This window comes from Uranotaenia lowii, chromosome 1 (genome assembly GCF_029784155.1).
Source record: "Uranotaenia lowii strain MFRU-FL chromosome 1, ASM2978415v1, whole genome shotgun sequence".
NCBI classification, from domain to species: Eukaryota; Metazoa; Arthropoda; class Insecta; order Diptera; family Culicidae; genus Uranotaenia; species Uranotaenia lowii.
The window spans coordinates 200,517,934-200,539,024 of record NC_073691.1 but is presented as its reverse complement, the minus strand read 5'-3'; the positions used below and the strand labels follow the sequence as shown (position 1 = coordinate 200,539,024).

Genomic DNA, 21,091 nt, shown 5'->3' with positions numbered 1-21,091 from the left:
AAACCTTACCCAACCAAATATGTTGATCGTAAATGCGCTTCCGAACAACGTGTTTTAACCAGGTTGCGTATTGGACACACTAGATTCACACATTCATATTTATTCGAACGCAACAGCCCGCCAACATGTTCTTTTTGCGGCGTCATAAGAACAGTTGAACACATCCTCATCGACTGTAAAGGCTACGAAGAACCCCGAAAAAAGTACAACATAACAGGGACGATCTATGAGGTTTTAGCGAATGATGCAGACAAGGAAAACAATCTCATCAAATTTTTGAAAGAGGGTAAACTATTCGAACTTATTTAAGTAGGTTAAAATTAATTATAATTAGCAGTAGTTTAGTAGTAGTATTTTTTTAGTATTTAATATTAATGTAATTTTTAAAAAGACACGAATACCCCAGGAGTGGTAAAATGTCTATAATAAACCATAATAATAATAATCTGGTATCGAATGCAGTTCCGTACTACCCATTTTCATCACTTTCGCAAAAATCAGACAAATAAGGCTTATTTTCAAAAATCAGAGAAATCTATTGGCTTATCAGGTTGTCCGGCTGAGCCTCGAAAAATCTGGTAAATCCTGAAAAATCAGGCACATTGGCACATCTGCCAGCAGCTCATGTTTCTACAATATTTTTCGGAGCCTTTTTGTCGTTTTAGTCATTTTTGTATTTTCTTTCAAATTTTAGCCATTTTTGGCATTCATTTCAATTCTGTTATTTATCATGTCATAAATTTATTTTTTGTTTAAAACGTGGTCTGGTTTATGCATTCTTAAGTCGTTTGTTATAAAAAAAATCGTCTACCACGATTTCATGTCTTATTCTGACTTACTCTAAATTTATAACATGTGAATGTATTTTCATTTGATTAATAAATCTGGCCCTGGAGATAGCTTCGAGATTAGATAGAGGTCGTCGAGGTTCTCAGACAGTCTCGTTCAGATGAATAGGAAGGAACAGTAAATTCATTTATGCTGTAAATGAGCTTCGAAGCTTTGTGTTAATCATGGCGCCTATCGGTTCGCTCGATTTTAGGTTCTGGCCATCTCTGACCTCTGATCGCATCCGGAAGGGTCGAATGCTGACAGATGAATGCAGTTTTCTCAGCCAGTAGCATCAGGTACTCAATCGCTCGGACGCACACACAATGCAGTACGTCTGTCCATAATCGTTCGGAACAATCTCACTTTCAATAGGTGTGGGAGCACGATAAAAAACTTTCCTTCACTCGGCTCAAATCAAATCAACTGCCATCGATCACGCAATTTATAACTAATTCATTTATAGATAGTCGAGGACTAGCGATTTTTTGTATTGAAAACAAAAGTGCTCACGGTTGTAAAAATAACACACATCTAATTGAAACCTCCCGCCGCACCGCGCCGGGCCAATAAATGGAGGATGTGCTTGGTTTAATCGATTTGAGATTTGTATGGCTTTCGGTGCGCGATTGCATCGAGAATGACGACCGTAATTCGTCGGGTTTCATAGAAAAATAAAAAGTGTTACTAAACTCGAACTTTCTACTGTTATAAATCGTTGAACAGGTTGGAAATCTATTCAACCTTCAATTGAACAGCTTTAAATCTGTTTCCGTTTCTTATCAGTTACGTTTTATCCGTTAGGTGGCCCTGTGTTCGTATTCACCGCATTAAAACGAGCTTCCAGTTATACGTCGTCAGATGTGTGTTTTATCTATATTATTATATTGTTTACGTATATTTAGTAGGCAGATCCGCAACTTGCCGACACTTGTTCTTTGTTAGAGTATATTTTTCAATCAACTTTAGGAATGCACTGGAACAGAAAACAATGAAAAAGCAACTGCCTTGTGCTATAATATTTAGTTTTGTCATTGCATTTCCTCATAGGATGTTTTGACCTTCTCTGACGTGAGTGCCTACTTTATTTATTGGATTTCATTGAAATTTAATTCATTTTAAACAGGAAAGGTGATTAAGTGATAAGAAATATGACGTGTTTTTGTTCAAATTTTGTCTATATAGGGGGCCGTTGAGCACTTTCGTCAATCCTTTTTCAGCGAACGTCGAACGATGAAAAATCAATATGCCAATCCCGGTCCAATGTGACTAATGCTACGGTATGAATCACTAAAATGACTTATGTTAAAATCAAACACTTGTAGAGCAGCATTCCTTAAATGTGTTTTATCAGCTTAATCGATTTGAAAGATATCACCAGCCAACAGCTGTATTGGGCAACTTTGGCATTAGGTTTTTCATATTCTTTCATTGTGAAGTTGTAATTGCGTCTATATAGCAATTTTCGTGACATTATTCTCATGTTTTCCCTAGTACTATTCAATTTGGAGCCAAATAATCTGTGGGCCTACACGTTTCTCTCCCACACTTAATTATGTGAATAAAAAATAAGCCTCAGAAATTATCGTGTAACAAAATGGTTTCACGCAGGCGAACATAGAGATTTTTTAGATTAATTTTTATCTAAAAAAATCCAAAAGTATTGCTGCCAGTTCCAGAATTATGTCACAAATACTACTAGCGACAAATATGACTATTCAGAGCTGTTTAAAATTGATAGCGTTTAAGATGGCTACTGTTTTTCCAATCATCATAACTTTCCCAAACTCCAACTATGCTTCGAGCAACAGTCAGCGATCATTAGCAGGCTGATAACCGTCATTGTAAGATACTCAATGAAAGCTAGCATACTTACCTAGTAAACATTCAATATATTTGGTTTCCATTGAAATCCGCTCCCATGCTGGTTGTTGATATTTCAAGGTTGTTATTTTTGATCTAACCTGGCAACAGTGAAATTTTTATATTATAGTTTACAGTTGAGCTGCTAACTAGATTGGCGATTTGCAGCTCTAAACGACGTTCAGAGGGCACTTCGATCAAAATGATGATGTTAAGGGCTTAAATATCAAAACCAGTAGTATTTTTCCAAAACATCAAGAAAAATTGTAAAGCTTCGGAGTTGTTTTTCATATTCATAGGGATTTTATTTGAGTAAATGGTAAGAAAGTGAGAATTATGCTATTGTTCATATATTTTAAAACCTACTCGTTTTTGTATCTGCGTTAATTTTTAGGTTTCTGGTAAAAAAAGTGATATGCAAACATACAGCAGTCTGGGAAGTTTAAGCTTTTGGAATCAAGGCGTGTTTTCATATTCATCGAGAAACCACTCGTAATATTATAATATCCAACATTACTAAGTGTACTAAAGTATTTGAAGGATTAACAAATTTTTGAAACCTTTTTAGATTCACGTCAAGTTTGCAGTAATATAACTGAACAAAAAACTAAACGCCCGTACCAACAAACACTCAGATCATAAATGCTAGAGAAAAATGAAGAAAAGGGAAAAGTGCTAGAGAACGTGTTTGAAGAAAATCGTTTCCCTGCTTCCAACATGGAATTGACGATAGAAGGATAAAAAAGATAAAAAGACATTTGAATTTGATGGAAATAATTTTAAAGCGAATGTTGTTTGAAAAATGTTTTTCAAAAGATCATTCGTCTGTTACTACCCAACAGCAATTGAAAACCAGCACCTATCCACCAAGCCATTTAAAAACTATTTAAAATATTGTGATGCTTTATTTTTAATTTAAGAAACTCCTGAAAAGTCACAAAAATTGTAGGATTGAATAAGGTACCCGAGTTAGAATGTTAAATATTTAATTAAAAGTGTTGAAATGTTAACTTTTTTTTATATTAAGGAAATTTATCAGATTGTTGGAGTATTAAACTTTGATAAAGGCTAGTGATAATCACTTATCCTCCGGTAGATAAATGGTTTCGCTAATGTAGACTTCCTGCTGCTTTAAAATTTAAGAGTTTTCAGCAAATGCGGTGAACATGAACATGAACAGTGAAACATGGTTTGAAAGCTGCATAATTCCAGCTTTAAATCTTTGTTTTGTACCGTATTAATTTAATGATTTCACCAAAATCGAACTCAATCGGAACCTCTTCTTCGCGGTGTGAATCTAATAATTTATAAATTGAATTTTTCCAGGAAAACAAATGAAAAATTTCACATTTTCATAGGAGTAGTTTATAAATAAGTAAATTAAAGATTTTCTTTATAGATTCACTCGTTATAAGTGTCTCAAATTTGACGGTTTCCTCAGAAATTGCAATTTTCTAAACAATTTGTATTCACTGCCATGTTGAAAAACAGCTTTCATCACCCTTTTGTTAATTCCGTAATTGAAATCCAGTTGGCGTTGTATGTCAAAAAGTTTTGCTGCAAATCGCCAATAGCCTAAATTCTATAGAAATCGCATTTCAAGGTTCATGCCTGAAATATTGCACCTCGCGTAACTTTTGATCTCATCGATAGAATTTCAGACATGCTAGCTTTATATTTCAACAATCACTGTGCAAAATTTCAATAAAAAATGTTGCGTAGTTTCAGAGATATTGCAGTTTGAATGAGAAAAGTCCAAAAAGTCCGATTTTCTTAGAATTACTGTTTCTCAGGCCACACAAACTCCAGTAAGCTCAAATTTTGTGATATAATAGTGTGATAGTTGATCTATCTAACGCAAAAAATCTGATGAAATTGATCTCAAAATATCATCAGAGTAAAAAAGTTATGGAAGTTCAAAGTCGAAGTGACAGTGTGCTTGCTTCCAATTTCTATACAATTATGAACGGTACTGTATCTAAAAGTAATTTTTAAGAAATATTTTATGAAAACGGACCTGCTAAAAAAATTAAAAATATTACTCAAAAAGAAATCTTCGTCTAAGCGATGCTTAAAGAATTCTTTTCAAGCCGTGCATTCGCTCATTTTTGAAAACTTTTGTTGTGGCACTTTAAAAATTCTTTCTCTTGGTAGGCCTTTGCAGCTGCTGCTAGTTAACACTTTACATTTTTAGGTAAAACTAAAATTTCATGAATATTAAATATTGATCATGTTTTTAAACGTATAGGCGATTCAAGAATTCTCATTTTCCTACCATATCCTCCAATGCAAACTGACTAAATATTTTACAAAACGGCAAATTTTTCAAAAATTGTCTTGTGTTTTGGAAAACTAATTCGCGTTTTGACACTTGCGTCATCATCATCATCATTTTGATCGCAGGGCCCTTTGAGAGTCGTTTTGAGCTGCAAATCGCCAATACGAACTGGAACCTACCCGAAGAGCAAGAATATTCCCGCCTTTTTAATTTCTATTGAATTCAACTCACAGTCACTTGTGCATAAATGCAAACACGAATTTTCCTCAATATCACGGTACCCATTGTTTGTTATAACTAAAGACTTTAAAATGTCGATCACAAACTCAACAGCACGTTGACATTCTCATAGTCTCAGCAACTGGCTCCGTCCCTACAGTAAAGAAATTGGGAATGAATCAAAGCTATCAACGAAAACGCTCTAAGTCTAGACCATGGGTGGCCAAACCGTGGCCCGCGGGCAACATTTGGCCCGCGAACGTCAATTTGTGGCCCGCGAAGCTTTGATAAGTTTCAATATTATGAAAAAGTAATTATACTTTTCAAACGGAGCAAGATCATAATATTTGTGACCTTCTTGCAAATTGAAAATTTCAAAAATCTTTGAATTTATTTCAAATTTTTGCTTTCAAGAATTTGAATCAAATAATTTCATAGCTTTGGAGGCAATAAAAAGTCACTTCAAATTATTAAATTTATTCAAAAGCTTGAATTAAAACCCAAACATCACCGAAATTCCAAAATACGCTGAATTACGGACTTGATATTGGAATTTGACACAAATTTCAAGATATTGGAAAGCATCGTATGCTTTTAATGAATTTAAAACACAATTTTCTGTAAACATAAGCTTATTGCTAGAATTATTACAAATAGAACACCGCAAAATGTGCTGTGATACCTAGTTAAAGGAAAAATATCATCATTTTGTTTTTAAAATAAATTTGGATGAGGGGAAGTATTTATCCTGCATTTTACAAACTTGGTTTGTTGATGAAGGGTTGCTAGCGAATCGGGAAAGCCGGGAACTTCGGGGAAAAGATTGGAATGTCATTTCTTCACCAGGGAACTGGAAAAAAACTGGGAATTTCAGCAGGAACAAGGAAAATTGTCATTTTTCGGAAATTCTCCCACATATTCAATAAAAAAAAATCCTACTAAGAATGTTAGAATTTTTTGAATTTAACTAAGCACTGAAATATTTTTCATTAGTTTTTATGAAAGTTTACAGGAGTTTAATCGCAGACGTGTAAATGAATTGACTTGAACGAAATTCGGTTTAAAATCACTAAGGCTTAACTTTTCTTTTAAAACACCTGAGAACATTTTCACATCTTTGAAGGGAAAAAAATCTTAGTCAAAGACTTATATCCTGCATAATTTTTAAGATTATGATATTTTATATTGAAAAGGAAACAAATTTTAAGAATTTTTATAAGACTTTCCTGTTTTGGATCATATTTACTTTAAAAAATCGATAGGCCAACGCGATTTTTTGAAGAAGTAATTTCTTCATGTGATACATTTTCGATTTTTTAGCTATTAAAAATTTAGTTCAGCTCTGGAAAATTTTCCAGAAGCCAAAATTTTTACTTTTGTGATGTGACTCGAAATAAGTCTAAAATTATAAAAAATAAAAAATGGGGTAGTTTATTACGTTTATCACAACTTATTGATAAACCATGTTTTCATATTTAAAACTAATGTAATAAAAACCGGGAAAATCATCGTTTTTAACCAAGAAAAACCTGGAGAAAATTCGAAATTTTAAACGGAAAAATCGATAGCAACCCTACCCTACTAATTTTTTTCTATCTAAATGAGTTATAATTCAGTACTCGTAGGATGTTAAAATATCTCAAATTATATCAAAAAATCTATACGATTCCAGCTAAATTCTATCAGTTTTTGATATGCTCCTATCAAGATTATATCTGGTTCAGATAGCAAAGTTTGATATTAGGCAGAACAAATCCTATTTATAATTTATAATTTATAATTTATCAAGATATGAATGCTTCGAGAAAAATTTCTAGTGGAATGTCAGTAACCCACACTATTTGCTAAAATCATGCTCCATTTTTGGTATCCCAAATATTTTATTCAATTTTATGAATCTGCTGAGCGAAACTCATTAAAGTACGGTTTGAGCCGTTGACTTCGATGTCCGTGTTTCATGGAAAGTTATATGCATATCAAAATAAGATACGTTTATAGTTGAAAGTGAGTTCAATCCTATTCAAGAATGCCAATCAAAATCAGATATAACCAAGATTCAAAAAACTAAGAGTCAAAAATGATGTGAACAATATTCTAACTGAAAAAGATATAAATATCTCGCTGAGTTATGTTTAAGTTCTTATTTTGATATGCTCTCCTGATCGGGTAGATATCTTTGTTTGTTTCGATTATAATCGTTTTACCATCTTCTGGTATCAGGTGCAACTTTATATCGACGTTGCAGTTGGCATACAGTTAAAATTAAAAACATATCCGGTACAACTGTGTTCTAAGTTTACTTTTAGGCTCGAATTCATGAACAACGCCTTAGGAAGCAACTGACTTGCCGACTGAGACATATAACAAGCCACAACTCTGGATATTGCTTTTTCAAATGAGTATAGCAATTATTGATTCAGCGAAATAACATCATTTTTATTTGAATAACACAACTGAACGAGTTTAAAGCCGTTATTTTTGGTTCCTCTAAAAGTTAATGCTCATCAAGTTAAAAAAACGATTTTAAATTGTTAACTTATGCCCATAATATTTTGCTAACTTCTATCGAATATTGTTTATAGAGTACTGGAAGATGTTGGTTATTCATTGAAATTCAAAATATTTTATATGTGTATAAATTAGAGCATTAAATAAAAACTGTTTTTTTTATTTTTCTGCCTATCATCTATACCTACCATGAATCGATTCCTTTCAAACTCTGGAATATTTTCTAAATTTTACTTAATTAAATATGTTTAAAACATGCTTTAAAAGAATGAAAGGAAAAATAATTACTGACTAGAATTTTTTTTGGCCCGCAGACCATTCGTATTTCTAAAATTTGGCCCGCCACCTGAAAATGTTGGCCACCCATGGTCTAGACTGATATACCGCATGTTATGATGGCATGCTTTTGGTTCTAGAAGTGATGGTGAAATCGATCTAGCTGGCATTTTCGTTTAATGTCAGTCCTTAACTAACACCATTAACAGCTCTGGACTATTGTATAGGTAGAAAACATTTGATTTTTTTACCTTTCTTATTCGTATAGCATATGTCAGCAAGTCTAAGTGAGAAATTTCTAAAATATTTCCATTGAACCATGCTTGACTTTTAACCAGGTCATGTCATCATTTTGTTAGTGTCATGAGCTAAATTTAGCAGTCGGTTTATTTTTCGTCTGTCAGTTTCCGAACATTTTTTTTCTATGATTGAGTTTCGTTAAGGGCCACTTAATTAAATTTGACTGAAATATTACGAAAATAGTCCGTAATCTGTCCCGATTCAACCTCATTTTAAGGTTTTTTCCATGAACATTATTTTTGTGAAAAATTCAAAGCCCAACAAAGTTTGCCGGGTCAGTTAGTTTACTGCGGAATCAATCATACGAATATAGTTGAATCTAATATATATTTAGTTAAAGCAATCAGAAAAGGAAGGGCGAGGGGGGGGGGGGGGGTGTGGAGCAACTAAAATTTCGGCAAATTTGGAAAAAGTCGAAACAAGAAGCGACTCTTAAATCCCAATGCCGCTGGATGATAAAAAATTATTCCGAAAAATGTTTTGTTTTGGACGACGAAAGTTGCTTTCCTCTTCCGACCACAACCACAACCCGAAAAATCTGCCTCAGTGTCGCCCAATCGAAGATTTTGTCCGGAACTTTCAGCTCATTGGTATACAAAAATAATTGGAGTGCCAAGAACTGCAAACAATTACAGGGTGTCGACTCATATCTGGTAATAAAATTCCCTGATTTTCCCTGATTTTCCAGTCGTTTTTCCAGAAAATTCCAGGTTTGAAAAACAACCTGAGGAAGCAACTTAAAGTTATAAAAAATATATTTCCCCCGAAAATAAACGCATAGTAAGCTTTGAGCCGAGAATAGTAATTTATTACGATAATTATTTTTAAGAGGAGAAATCACCGTGAATTTGTTTTATGAAATGAATTTGCGGCTTTATCGGTGAGGGTTAAAGAGTTGAAATGAAAGACGGATAGAAGATCAGAAGAAAATTCTAAGGTGGTGAAAAGAGCGAAGAGCATTTGAAATAGAAGCTTGACCACATGCTAAATTCTTTGTCCCGCATCAATTAACTGTATTGAAGAAGTAGTACCCAATAGAGAAGGCACTACATTTTTCGATACAGTTAATTATGGATGGTTCGACCGCCATGTGAGTGTGCACATGTGCCGAACGGACAAAAAATTTAGCATCTGGTTGCTCTGTTAAGTCTTCTATTGTGCGATATCGTTCCATCGATGGCTAGGTAGATTTCTTATTTTCGTTTTGTGCGGATGTTCCAACTGGATTGAGTTGTCGCATACGGTCAACGGTCAGAAATCTTGGCCTAACTATTAAATATATATATAAAAAATTTTTGTCCGTTCGGCACATGTGCACACTCACATGGCGGTCGAACCATCCATAATTAACTGTATCGAAAAATGTAGTGCCTTCTCTATTGGGTACTACTTCTTCAATACAGTTAATTGATGCGGGACAAAGAATTTAGCATGTGGTCAAGCTTCTATTTCAAAAGCTCTTCGCTCTTTTCACCACCTTAGAATTTTCTTCTGATCTTCTATCCGTCTTTCATTTCAACTCTTTAACCCTCACCGATATAGCCGCAAATTCATTTCATATTACGATAATTTTATTGGAAGTATTATTTGTGATATTGAACATTTTAAGATAAGTCAGCCAGTTCGGATCCACTTGTAGAAATTCTTATGATTTCAGCACAACAATTTTCTCTTGCAAGCTATCAGCCTTCTTCTGTGCGTCTTCCAAAATTTTCCTCCGATTCACCTCAAGCGATTTTGCTTCCGCTTCTCGATGACGCTTCATCAGCTTTGCTTGATCTGATTCAAAAGCTTCCTTTTTGCGGCGATCTTTGTCTTAAAAATACAGAGCATGTGAATTTCGAACTCTCTGAATAAGTTTGTTGGAAATTTGGACTGATTTTATCCCTCCAGCATAAAAAACAGCACCATAGATTTGCCGTTTAGCCACCACTTATTCTTACTTCACGCATATTTTCGAAGAAACATTCGGAATTTACTGAAAAGCTACGTTCAACATTCGCGTTGCCTTGTGCTGGGTTGCTAGCGATTTTTCGTTTTTAAAATCCAAAGTTTTTCCCGGTTTTCCCCCGGCTTTTTCCCGGTTATAAATGATGATTTTCCCATTTAATATATCCGTTTTTAAATATAAAATAATGGTGAATAAAAAAAAATATTGTAAAGGGGCTTCTAACATTTCTATTCCAAAACTGGTTAGCCGGTTAGAAATCATGACAAAAACTATGGCGTTTTTTAACACGTAATCTTTTCGTATGACATTGACAGGGTTTCATGATTTTTTAAAACGACTCTAACGAAATTGGCATCTATTCGTTGTTTTGCTCCACAATTTTAACAGTTTTGCAAAAAAAAAATTGAGTTCAATTGATCTTGAAGCTATATTGTAGCACTTTTCAGCTGCTGTGAAATTTTCTTGAATTTTTATAGAGTGCTAGAAAAAAATTGTATAGTTTGTAGAGAAATATGTAAAAAAATACATCGAAACAGCTTGTCAACTTGAATGGGAATTTGTCTAACAAAACTTAAAATCATTAGATTGCAGGAAAATATTTGAATGCAGTTATTTTTTTTTGGCAAATCCAAAGACATGCTTCAGAAAAAAAAATTCAATACAAAACAATGAATAACTTTAGTAGTGCTGTAAGACCTTAGATTTCGATAGGACCTTATTTTCGATACAACTTCTACACAAGACATATAAACGAGAAAAAATATTCAGTCCTTTGGAGTCCGAAGTTCGGACTCTCACTTATCCAGGTCCGACTGTAGTTAATTTTGTCGATAATAGTTTCATTATTAAATTTATAACATTGGAGTTATGCTTGTAATAAAGCACACTTGCGGAGAGCGAAAAAATTAGATATCTCATATTGCCCTGCAATTTGATAAAAAGCGATTCAAACTTCGTTTGTTTAATAATGAACGAAAATAAGCGTTTATGAGATAAATCTATCAAGACTGTCAAAAAATATTCTTAAATTTAGAAATAAAAATAAAACATTTTTGAAATTCCGTAAAAAAAACCTCAAGCATGACAATTTTTTCGGTGAGGTGCCGAAATTCCCGGGTTTTTCCCCGGTTCAACGGTGACAAGATGAAATTCCAAAGTTTTTCCCGGTATTCCCGGTTTTCCCGGTTCGCTAGCAACCCTGCATGTGAAAGACAGCAGATCATTTTGACGATGTTGAAGAATTCTGGACACTTGGCATTTGCTAGCACTCCACTCCAAAAATGATCCTGCCTTTGTTTGCTACGGTCATAATTATCAAATTTATCGCCTCTGGCAATCACTTCGTAATACTGCCGTACTGCCAAATCTGCCGAGGATCCACTAACGCGTCCAGTATCTGTCAATATAGTCAAAGTCTTCTCAAATCGTTTTTTGGCCTTGGTCAGAGGATAAGTTAATGGCGATCGCTCCATTAACTTAAGTACAATTGCCTTCAGCATTCCTTGGCATTCGATACGAAGCCTCGGAAACGCAAAAAATCAAAGGGCTAACGATAATTACATGAGCAACGTACACTGAAGAAAAATTTTAAGCAGATAATAAACTATGACGTTTCAATTTCTTCAAATAACATCAGGAGGATCATTATTTTCTCCCTGATTGGTGGAAAAATTCCCTGATGTTCCCTGATTTTCCCTGATGCAAATTGAATTCCCTGATTTTCCCTGACTTTCCAGGTTTTTCCAGGTAGTCGACACCCTGAATTAACTGGTAGAATCAAGATATGCATTCACAAAGTTGACATGGAGGCCGTACAACGCTTTTGTTCCGACATCAAACGGAAGCTACGCCGAACAGCCGATCATGGGTCGTTTTCACCTGGTCATAATTTTTTTTCCACAATGGAAATGTATTTTTAATTCTAATATTTAAATCAAATCTTCTTCAAGTACAATAGACTTTTTTTTACAACTTGAAAGAGAAATCCCAAAATTTTACTTATTGTTGAATGTATAAAATCAATCGTACGATTATAGTTGAATCTATTATATTTATAGTTAAATGCGTAGAATCAATCATACAACTGTAGTTGAATTTAATACATGTATAGTTGAACGCACAAAGTCCTTCAGATAATCAATTATTCACTTATTTGAAATTCAATATTCATAGTTGGTCCAGAATCAATCAGAAGTATGATTGAATATAAGTGGATTATTGTTGTAAGTACTATACATTATTTTCTGTGTACTGTTTTATACAGAATTTACCTACCCGTTTATAGAGCTATCCGCGATAAGATTTTGAAAGAATTACTCACACTTATTTATCAGTGCAAATTTCACTCTTTGGCCGTGAAAAACAACTGATTTTGTCAAATGTCATTCGATAAGTATAATAAGTACATACATATAATACAGTACATACGACATAAGTATGATTCGATTCAACCTTACGTAAGGATACGCCCCACTAAGAAACAACTAAGGAAAAACATCGTTTTACAGCGCTGAGTCACTACGATGAGGTTCACCCCTTAACTGAAAACCATCACCAGAAACTTTCACCCACAGCCTGTGCGAGCTTGAGAAGCTCTATCGATAAGGTTCCGGCAGCTAATGGACTGTCAGTCAGCCAGAACTCTGACAAACCATATCCGGTTAACCACGGAAAATCCCGCCCAAATCTTACTTGTTCGTAAAGATCCGGTGTGAATAGCCTCCGAAATTCTGCTATGTCGTCGTGCTTTGCCACGTCCATGATATCCATTTTTTCAAGTAGTTTGGATGCGTTTGTTTTTTTTTGGTAATTAAGGTTGAAACTATCTCCGGTGAGCCCAAAACACACCGATTTTTTTCGTTTTTGGTTTTGATGAACCCTTATTGAACAGTAACCTTTAGGAATTCACTTTTCCCCGAGTGGGCACACGCGACGTTGGCCAGTTTTGGCACCTTACTGCGGATTGATTCTGAACGGGACTCGTCAGCGCAAGGTAACAAACAACACATGAAGCGCGCTAATCGTTATCACCACTCCTGGTATGCGATTATTATTGAACGGTATATTTTAGGACTTGGACGACGTTCGGGTACCGCACTTGTACTTTCAAGCCCATTGATAGCAACTTCGTGTCTAGGTTTGCATCGGTCCTCTATATCTATACAGGCGGTCTAGCAAATTAAATGGGCTAGAACGGCTGCTATCGTCAATGGAACCAATACCACAGCGAGAAAAGCTTCCTCAATAAATCGAACGGCCATACGCGCTTCATCGATCGAATTAAAAAAAAACAATCCGAAAACTGAATTAAAGCTAGTGAATCCGGGGAAATATAATGATGTTTTGACCGGTACGAAGGTCGAATTTGAACTGAATGCAGTTTGGCTTCCTAATCGGTCGAACCATCATCAGAGGCCTCCCGCAAACTGAGCCGTTTTTTTTTTCTTTTGGGCGGCAGTTCAGCCAGCCACTCGGTCGGTTGGTCGATCGATGCTCTGAATGTGGCGCAATCGGTTTACTTCAATGAAAGTGGCCAACCAAAAAAAAAGCGAATAAAAATGAAATTTTAGGAACGAAAAACTCACTACTAATTATCGGAGGAGATCGCGTTGCACACCGTCTACTCTACGACGACCTCCGGATTATGACCATAGGTGAGGTCCACTCGCGGCCTTTCGAGCGGACATATCCAGATAATGTAGGTAGCCTGCACAACAAATCATCAGCGCCACAGTGCGATCAAAAAGAGGAAAAAAAAACAACAACATCTTTAATTCATAAATAAATCACCACCAGGCAGCGAGGTGGAATCTGCTGAAAGTGCTTACACCAGTAGGGGGCGGAAACATTTGAGTTTGAAGTGCCAAAAATAAGTTTTAAAAAACAAAAAAGTTTGAAAGAGTTCGCGAAAAAACCTACCAAGAATCTTCCACACCAAGGTTTTTCACAGGGATATATATACATAGACGTAAGAAGTGAGACGAAAGACGAGAGACATGAGAAGAGAAACTTCAGAAGTGAGACGTGAGAATTGATACTTGAAATGTAAGACGTAAGTAGTGAGACATGAGAAGTGATACGTGAGCTGTGGGAGCGAGAAATGTAAAGAAGTACGTTAAGATTTAGCATATTCTTCGTATGACTTTGACTTAGCTTAAAGTTGGAACATTTTCCAAAAAAATCGCTTAAAATTCAAACCCGGTAACGTCAGGGTGGAATGAGCCGAAATTCAAAATTACGGTTACACTCGAATAATTATTTCATACTTCTCAAAAGACATTTCTCGCGTGAACTTTCATTACGTCGTATGAAACAAAATGTAAACAAACAGTTGTACCTATTACGAAAAAAATACAAAAATTTATATAAACTAGTAGCAACTTCTTTTCATTTAGAATATTTGTAGCCTGGACAACATATTTTATACGTTTAAAAACAAATTTTAAAGTTTTGATAACTTTTGCAGCAGTTTTCTGTGAATTCTTAATATGTATTATACGAGTAATGGAAGCTCACGCGTGGTTAGTTGAATTTTGTGCAAAAAATATGCAGTGTACGAGACAATCAGTTAATCAATCGATTTAGAACTTTTTTTCAAATATTTATGCATTAACCCTCATGCGTCCTTGAAATTTTTACTGTTCCTGAAGTATCAATTTAACATTCTTGACTGAAGCCACTATATCTCTCTTGTTTCCTAACCGCTTTAAAAAAATCTGCTATAAAACTTTAGTTTTCCGTTATTCAAAGTCTAAAAAAAATCCAAAAAAAATGCTTCGTAAAAAGACTCTAGATCAGCTACAGATCACTAAAAAATTACTTTGTGTCCAAGAAAGCTGAAGTTAGAAGCTATACGTTGCGCTCAATGACATATTTTTTTGATTTTTTTTTAAAATCATGGTCACAAAAAATGCAAAAAAAGTTATCTAAAACCAGTTTTTTTCAATCAAGAAACCATTAAAATTGTTTTAGTCACACCATATTAATTTTGAAAAGCAGATTAGAAAGTGAAATGATTTGGCACATTTTTTAGTTTTTATATTGTCAAAATAAAAAACAAAGATTTTTGAAGAATTTTCAAAGATCGCTGTTTTTCAAACATTTTGTCAATTCGCAATGTCTCAGATTTTCTAACACTTGAATTAAACTTTGCACTGGATTTCGAGAATATTATAGCCAGAAAGTAATTCCCATTTTTATTAATCATATTTGGGTAAAGTATCGCAGCGCTTATGAAATTACACCAGAAAGAAATCGTCGTTCTGGTGAATATTACAAAATTTCTGAAATCTTGCGTTAATATACTCAAAATCCAGGGCAAAGTTGAATTTAAGTGCTAGGATATCTGAGAAATTGCAAATTGGTGAAAAGTTTAAAAACTACTATCTTTGAAAATTCGTCAATAATTTTGAGTTTCGTATTTTGAAAATCTAAAGATGCGAAAATCTGCCAAATTACGTCAACTTTCGAATCCTCTTTTCAAAATTTATTTGGTGTGACTCAAAGAAATTTGATGGTTCATGGATTGAAAAGTACGGTTTTTAGATCACTTTTTTGCATTCTTGGTGGACATGGTCTTAAAAAATTTTAAAAAAATATGTCCATGCATTCTTGGACACAAAGTGAATTTTTTTTCATGTTCTGTAGCTAATCTACAGCCTTTTTCCGAAACAGGTTTTTTCGGTTTTTTTTTTCTTAGACTTCGAATAACAAAAAACTGAAGTATTGTAGATGAATATTGTCTGAAAAATAGATTTTAGTTACATTACGAGTATTTTAAAATATATAAATATTTTAAAAATCGGTTACCAAAAGAGAAAAATACAGTGGTTTTAGTCAGGAGTAGAGATGTACCGAATAGTGGTATTCGGCGAACGGCCGAATACCGAATATTGACCTTTTCAACTATTCGGCCAAACGAATATTCGGCCGAATATTCGGCCAAATATTCGGTCGAATATTGTATTGAGTTTTCAATGAAAAAAACCTAAGCGATTATTTCAATGCTTTCTATTTCTTCCATATTAATGCCCCTCATGTTTTTAGTCGATTATTCTCAACCAGATGATATTATCGGATGATATATTACAATTTTTTAAATTGGGGTCTTTGTTGTTGTTGTACGTTTATTTCAAGAGGGTTTTAGCCTTAAACTTTTACCCTCATTAGGGGTCTTCCTGATTTTTAAAATGTCACCAACAACTGAAAAGACTTCAGATGACTAGTCGCTTCTAGGGCGTTTATCACCAAAGAGATCGCGTTTCTATGAAATCTGGGATAAAACATGTCGAAACAGGTGCCAAGCTATTGGAAATTGCTTCTCTGATATTGCATTAGATGAAAGTCGAATTTTAGCAAGGTATCTTCAAAATAGTTGTTGAAAAGATAGATAGATAAATGATCTTTAACCTTAAGCATACCATTCTTTTAACCACACGTATCCACATGATCAGGCATTCAAGACAATTTTTGAAAAAAAGAATTTAAAAAAGTTCAAAATGTATGTATATTTTTAATTTTTTGAAAAATCGTTAAAGAGCACAAATCTTAAAATGTTTAAAGAGGAATTTCGGTTTCTTATTTTGATTAGCAAATAATCTAATTAAACCCGAGCAAAACTCGGGAAGTTGTTAACAATATCTGAAAATCCCGGCCAGATTTGACTTATCTGGATTCTTTATTGGATTTATGAGCAAGCCTGAATATATCCTGAAAATCATGAATATAATCAAAGTATAAAACGATACCGTTCAGCATTCTCCTGAACGATCTACAGTGAAAGATACGCGGATACACCATAGATGGTTTGATGAAACCAAAAGTTTTTAATGATTGTGTAGCTTTTACAATATTACTTTTGGATATTTGATGAATTATCCAAAATTATTGGAAAAATTTATAAGTCCGTAGTAGATATTCGGCCTATTCGGCCGAATACTTAGCCCAACTATTCGGTGAGCCGAATATTCGGCTTAACGGTTTTTCGGCGATATTCGGCGCCGAATATTCGGCCAACCGAATATTCGGTACATCTCTAGTCAGGAGTGTCAAAATGACACTCCAGGAACTCTAACGGGCAAAGGATGAGGGTTAATGTAATTCTTTCATCGTAATAAGGAAACTTATGCTTGAACTTTTAGTTATAAAAATTTAAAACTATTTGTAGAATAAAATTTGGACGAAAGACAATCATTTATCTTTCTACAAACGAATAACATAGTGGTGCTTTTTTGTTTTGTTCAGCGTGTATAAAAGTTGAGAGTGTTTTCTTAATTGAAAACGGATTCGTTGGGTTAAAAATGGTTTCTGTACTAGTTAATTACCCTTCCCATCTCAGATGAGTGGTTAGGTTACATGCTTAAAAATGTACTACAAATACGGAAGAAAAATATTTCTAAATAGATTTTGTCATACACTACATACTTCTGTAAGCTTTTACATTGCGCGTGGATTTGTTGTTTTGAAAGACCCTTTCCACTTTGAAACAGGGTTCTCATATAAAACCAACATTAATCTTCTTTGGGGTCTTGGGAACATAACTTATTTATCGATTCAGAACAATTTTCAAATAAGTATATGTTTCGATAAACCAAGGTTTTTTGTGTTGGAAGCTGAAGAGCTGCAACCCCACGACTAATGTTTTGATGGTTGCCGACCCCTGGCTGGCACATTTTCGGCCTGGTCAAGTCTCTTGCAGTTCATACCTTCAAACCGTTCATGGAAGTTATTTTGAAATATGTACTTTCAACGCCCTATACCCGCGCCCTGTTTTGTAATACATATTTCCTTCAGATATAGACTAACTCTCGTCTTCTTATACCTACCTGTTACCCGTTACGAAACTAGCCCGTCACAAACGCATTTCAACGAGATATAAACAATTTTCTTCTCCAAAATCACTTCGCCACCATTTTCCACAATGAATAATTTGCCGCAATTTTCACCCTCCGCAACGGCACGAAGGTTAAAGAAAAGCGAATTCGGCAAACAGTGGCCATACGGTGAAAACGCGGTATTTTTTTTTTCATATGATAGATTGTACGTTGTTTTATGTACCTACATCAAAAAGAAGGTAGATAGGTATATGCGTTCGTATTATCAACAACCGCGCAAACACAAACTCGAAAGGGGTTTTTTTCTGCAAACGAATCAATAAAAATTTACCACGAGTATATTGGCGCCTATATGGGGTAAAATAGCAACAACACCAATAACGAAACCTAGGCCCAAGACAATTTGATAGCAAACAAACAGGCCTGCCTAGTGCATACCTCGTAGTCGTAGTAGCTGCTTGGCCATATCGTATCAGCATAAGCTCGGAGAGGCCACATGCAGCGTTGCTTTTTACGGCACATGGCAATGTCGTTTTTGCGCCTCTAGCGTGCCACGTGTTTTTGACATCTGCGTAATTTCTCTCTCTCACTTGCTCTTCTGATCTGCATATACCTCTCGGCTCTCACATTTCTCTTTTCGAATCAATGGGTAACTGAACTGAACTACTCCAGCCAAGAGAGATAAGGCAGAAACACAATACAGCGTCGGTCGTCGCGTCACGTCAGCGGTCAACGCTGTCGATAAGTACTAAAACGCGGACGCGACGCACCCGACGATTTTTGCATCACAATTCAGCGTCAAGAGACATCTTAGATGTCTTAGATGTCTCTTGACGCTGAATTGTGATGCAAAAATCGTCGGGTGCGTCGCGTCCGCGTTTTAGTACTTATCGACAGCGTTGACCGCTGACGTGACGCGACGACCGACGCTGTATTGTGTTTCTGCCTATAGCCGGTCGGTCGTATATAGATTTTACGACCATGACGTCGCCGATTCGAGAAAAGTTCGGGCTGTGAGGGAAAAGCAGCCAGTTAGTTTTAGTAGCGCTTTTAGATCCCCACCACACAACATGTCAGGATGGCCGAGCGGTCTAAGGCGCCAGACTCAAGACTAACAATCTTTCCCACGAATAAGTGTGGGTTCACTGAGAGCGTTCTGGTCCTCTCTGAGGGCGTGGGTTCGAATCCCACTTCTGACAAGAATTTTTTGCCATGTGGAATTTTTGGAAACTTCGATTATGCTATTAAATACTAAATACTTGAATTTTTATCCTAGTTTTATGTAGCCCGACGTTCTTTGAACTCAAAATGTCCTACTGTTTGACATGTACTGTACATATGTATATCTTTGCGAAGTTATCATTTAGACCAATATATAGTACTTGCATGTACAATGTTTTGAAATCCAGAACTTTGTGCAACCGCAGAATCTAAATTTACCAATTTTTTTTTTCAGAATGTCCCACTTGTTTAGGAATGTAAGTGGATATATGTAGGTACATGCGCATTTTTAGGCGTAAATGTTTGAACTTTTTTTTTTGTTTTTGATAGGAGGTAAACCCATTTAGGTCATTCTTACTCAAATGTTTGAACTTAGCGTATCCAGTTAGAACATTGTTTTTCAAAGTTTTTCGCTCATCCCCCATTATTTTTAATGGGGGTAAGCACGATTCTAGCACTATTTTATACCGTATTCGTTTTCACCACCCGAAAGTTTTGCACCATCCACGCTGAAAACGAGCATGAATCGAGTTTTGCACTCTCCTTTGAAGGTGTGCGTGAAATCGGCAGTGTCAACAAAAAACATCAAGCTGTCAAAAATTTATTACAGCTGGTATTTTGTTTTCGTTTTACTTCGAAAATTGAAATGAAATTTACTTTAGTTGATCATTGTCTTTTAAACAATATGCAAATTTTAGCATGAATTTATGTATTATGTTGAATTGTTAAGATTTCAGATTTATTTTGCTTAGTAGATTCGCCTCTGGCTCTGATGAACTGCAATATCGGCTGATTCTGGGCGGTCTATGTTTGCTGCTGCTAGACTGCAGTTACCCCAGCTTGAAGGTAACTGCAACTCGCAAATCCTTCGTTCGAGTACCTATTTCCATTTAAGATTACAAAAAAAAAAAAAAAATTCTTGGAACTCGGATCGCGGAAGTCGGGGAAGAAAATTTTGCTAACAGACCGAAACGAACGAAATTCAAGCTCCCAATGCGGGTGTAGTATCGAACTACCGTTTTTGAAGGGCAACGGGTGGGAATCCGGGACTTGGCGCAACCGAGCATCGTCACCCTAAGGCACAGCTCGAAGCTTGCTGGTAGCAGAGTAGCTTCGATGCAGCTGAACGCTTCTTGCTGTGAAGACCAACTTATATGACCCTCCCGAACAAGAATACTTTTCGGTTTGGGCGATTCCACCAGATCTTTGGGTTGGCCTTTTTGCACTCTGATTTGCTGCTCTTTTTCGGCATCGCCTGGAACCGACTGCAGCAAGCCTTCTGGACACATTTCTTCTAGGGAGCGTTGTTTGCTTTGGAACGTGCCATCCAGGTGAAATTCTCCGCCTCTGTTGGAAACGACACTGGTATTGAATCCGGAACAAGTTTCCGTTCTTCGGGATAAAAAGAGAAAAAAACAGCTCGAACGCAATTTTTGCGGTATAGAAATAAACCAACCAGCTGATATTTGTTTACATCGGGAAGCACGTGTTTTCAAAATTCATGATAGTATTGGTGAGAGCGCAAGCAACACCAAATATTTTCAGAGTGTTCCACCGTCCACTTTATGGTGCACTACCAGTGCACTACTTATCGTGAAAACGAGCATGAAAACGATAAAAAGTGCACTACCGGTAGTGCACCGGTGCACCACCACTTGAAAACGAATTCTCTATTAGATTGCCTGAATTTAGGTATGTCCTTCACTGTACAGTACAGTACTGAAGCAAAACCAAATCCACTTAATTTTGGAAGTCAACATTGATTGACATCAATTGATGCCGCGGAGCTGATGATAAAATTTGTTCTCATCTTAA

The 21,091-nt window shown here is 35.5% G+C and overlaps 1 protein-coding gene and 1 non-coding gene across 2 annotated transcripts in view; one reads left to right on the top strand and one right to left on the bottom strand.

Annotated features, from left to right (window-relative positions):
* LOC129743851 (plastin-1-like) overlaps positions 1–13,223 on the bottom strand; it is a 38,025-nt gene extending 24,802 nt beyond the window's left edge. Inside the window, exon 1 of the mRNA XM_055736061.1 lies at positions 12,915–13,223. Within this exon, the coding sequence (XP_055592036.1) occupies positions 12,915–12,992 (78 nt within the window). The 5' untranslated portion in view covers positions 12,993–13,223. The remainder of the gene's footprint in view (positions 1–12,914) is intronic.
* A 5,904-nt stretch (positions 13,224–19,127) lies between these two features.
* Trnal-caa (transfer RNA leucine (anticodon CAA)) lies at positions 19,128–19,254 on the top strand. The gene is made up of 2 exons: positions 19,128–19,165; positions 19,210–19,254. It is a non-coding gene; the product is annotated as a tRNA-Leu (tRNA).
* Positions 19,255–21,091: the final 1,837 nt, after the last annotated feature.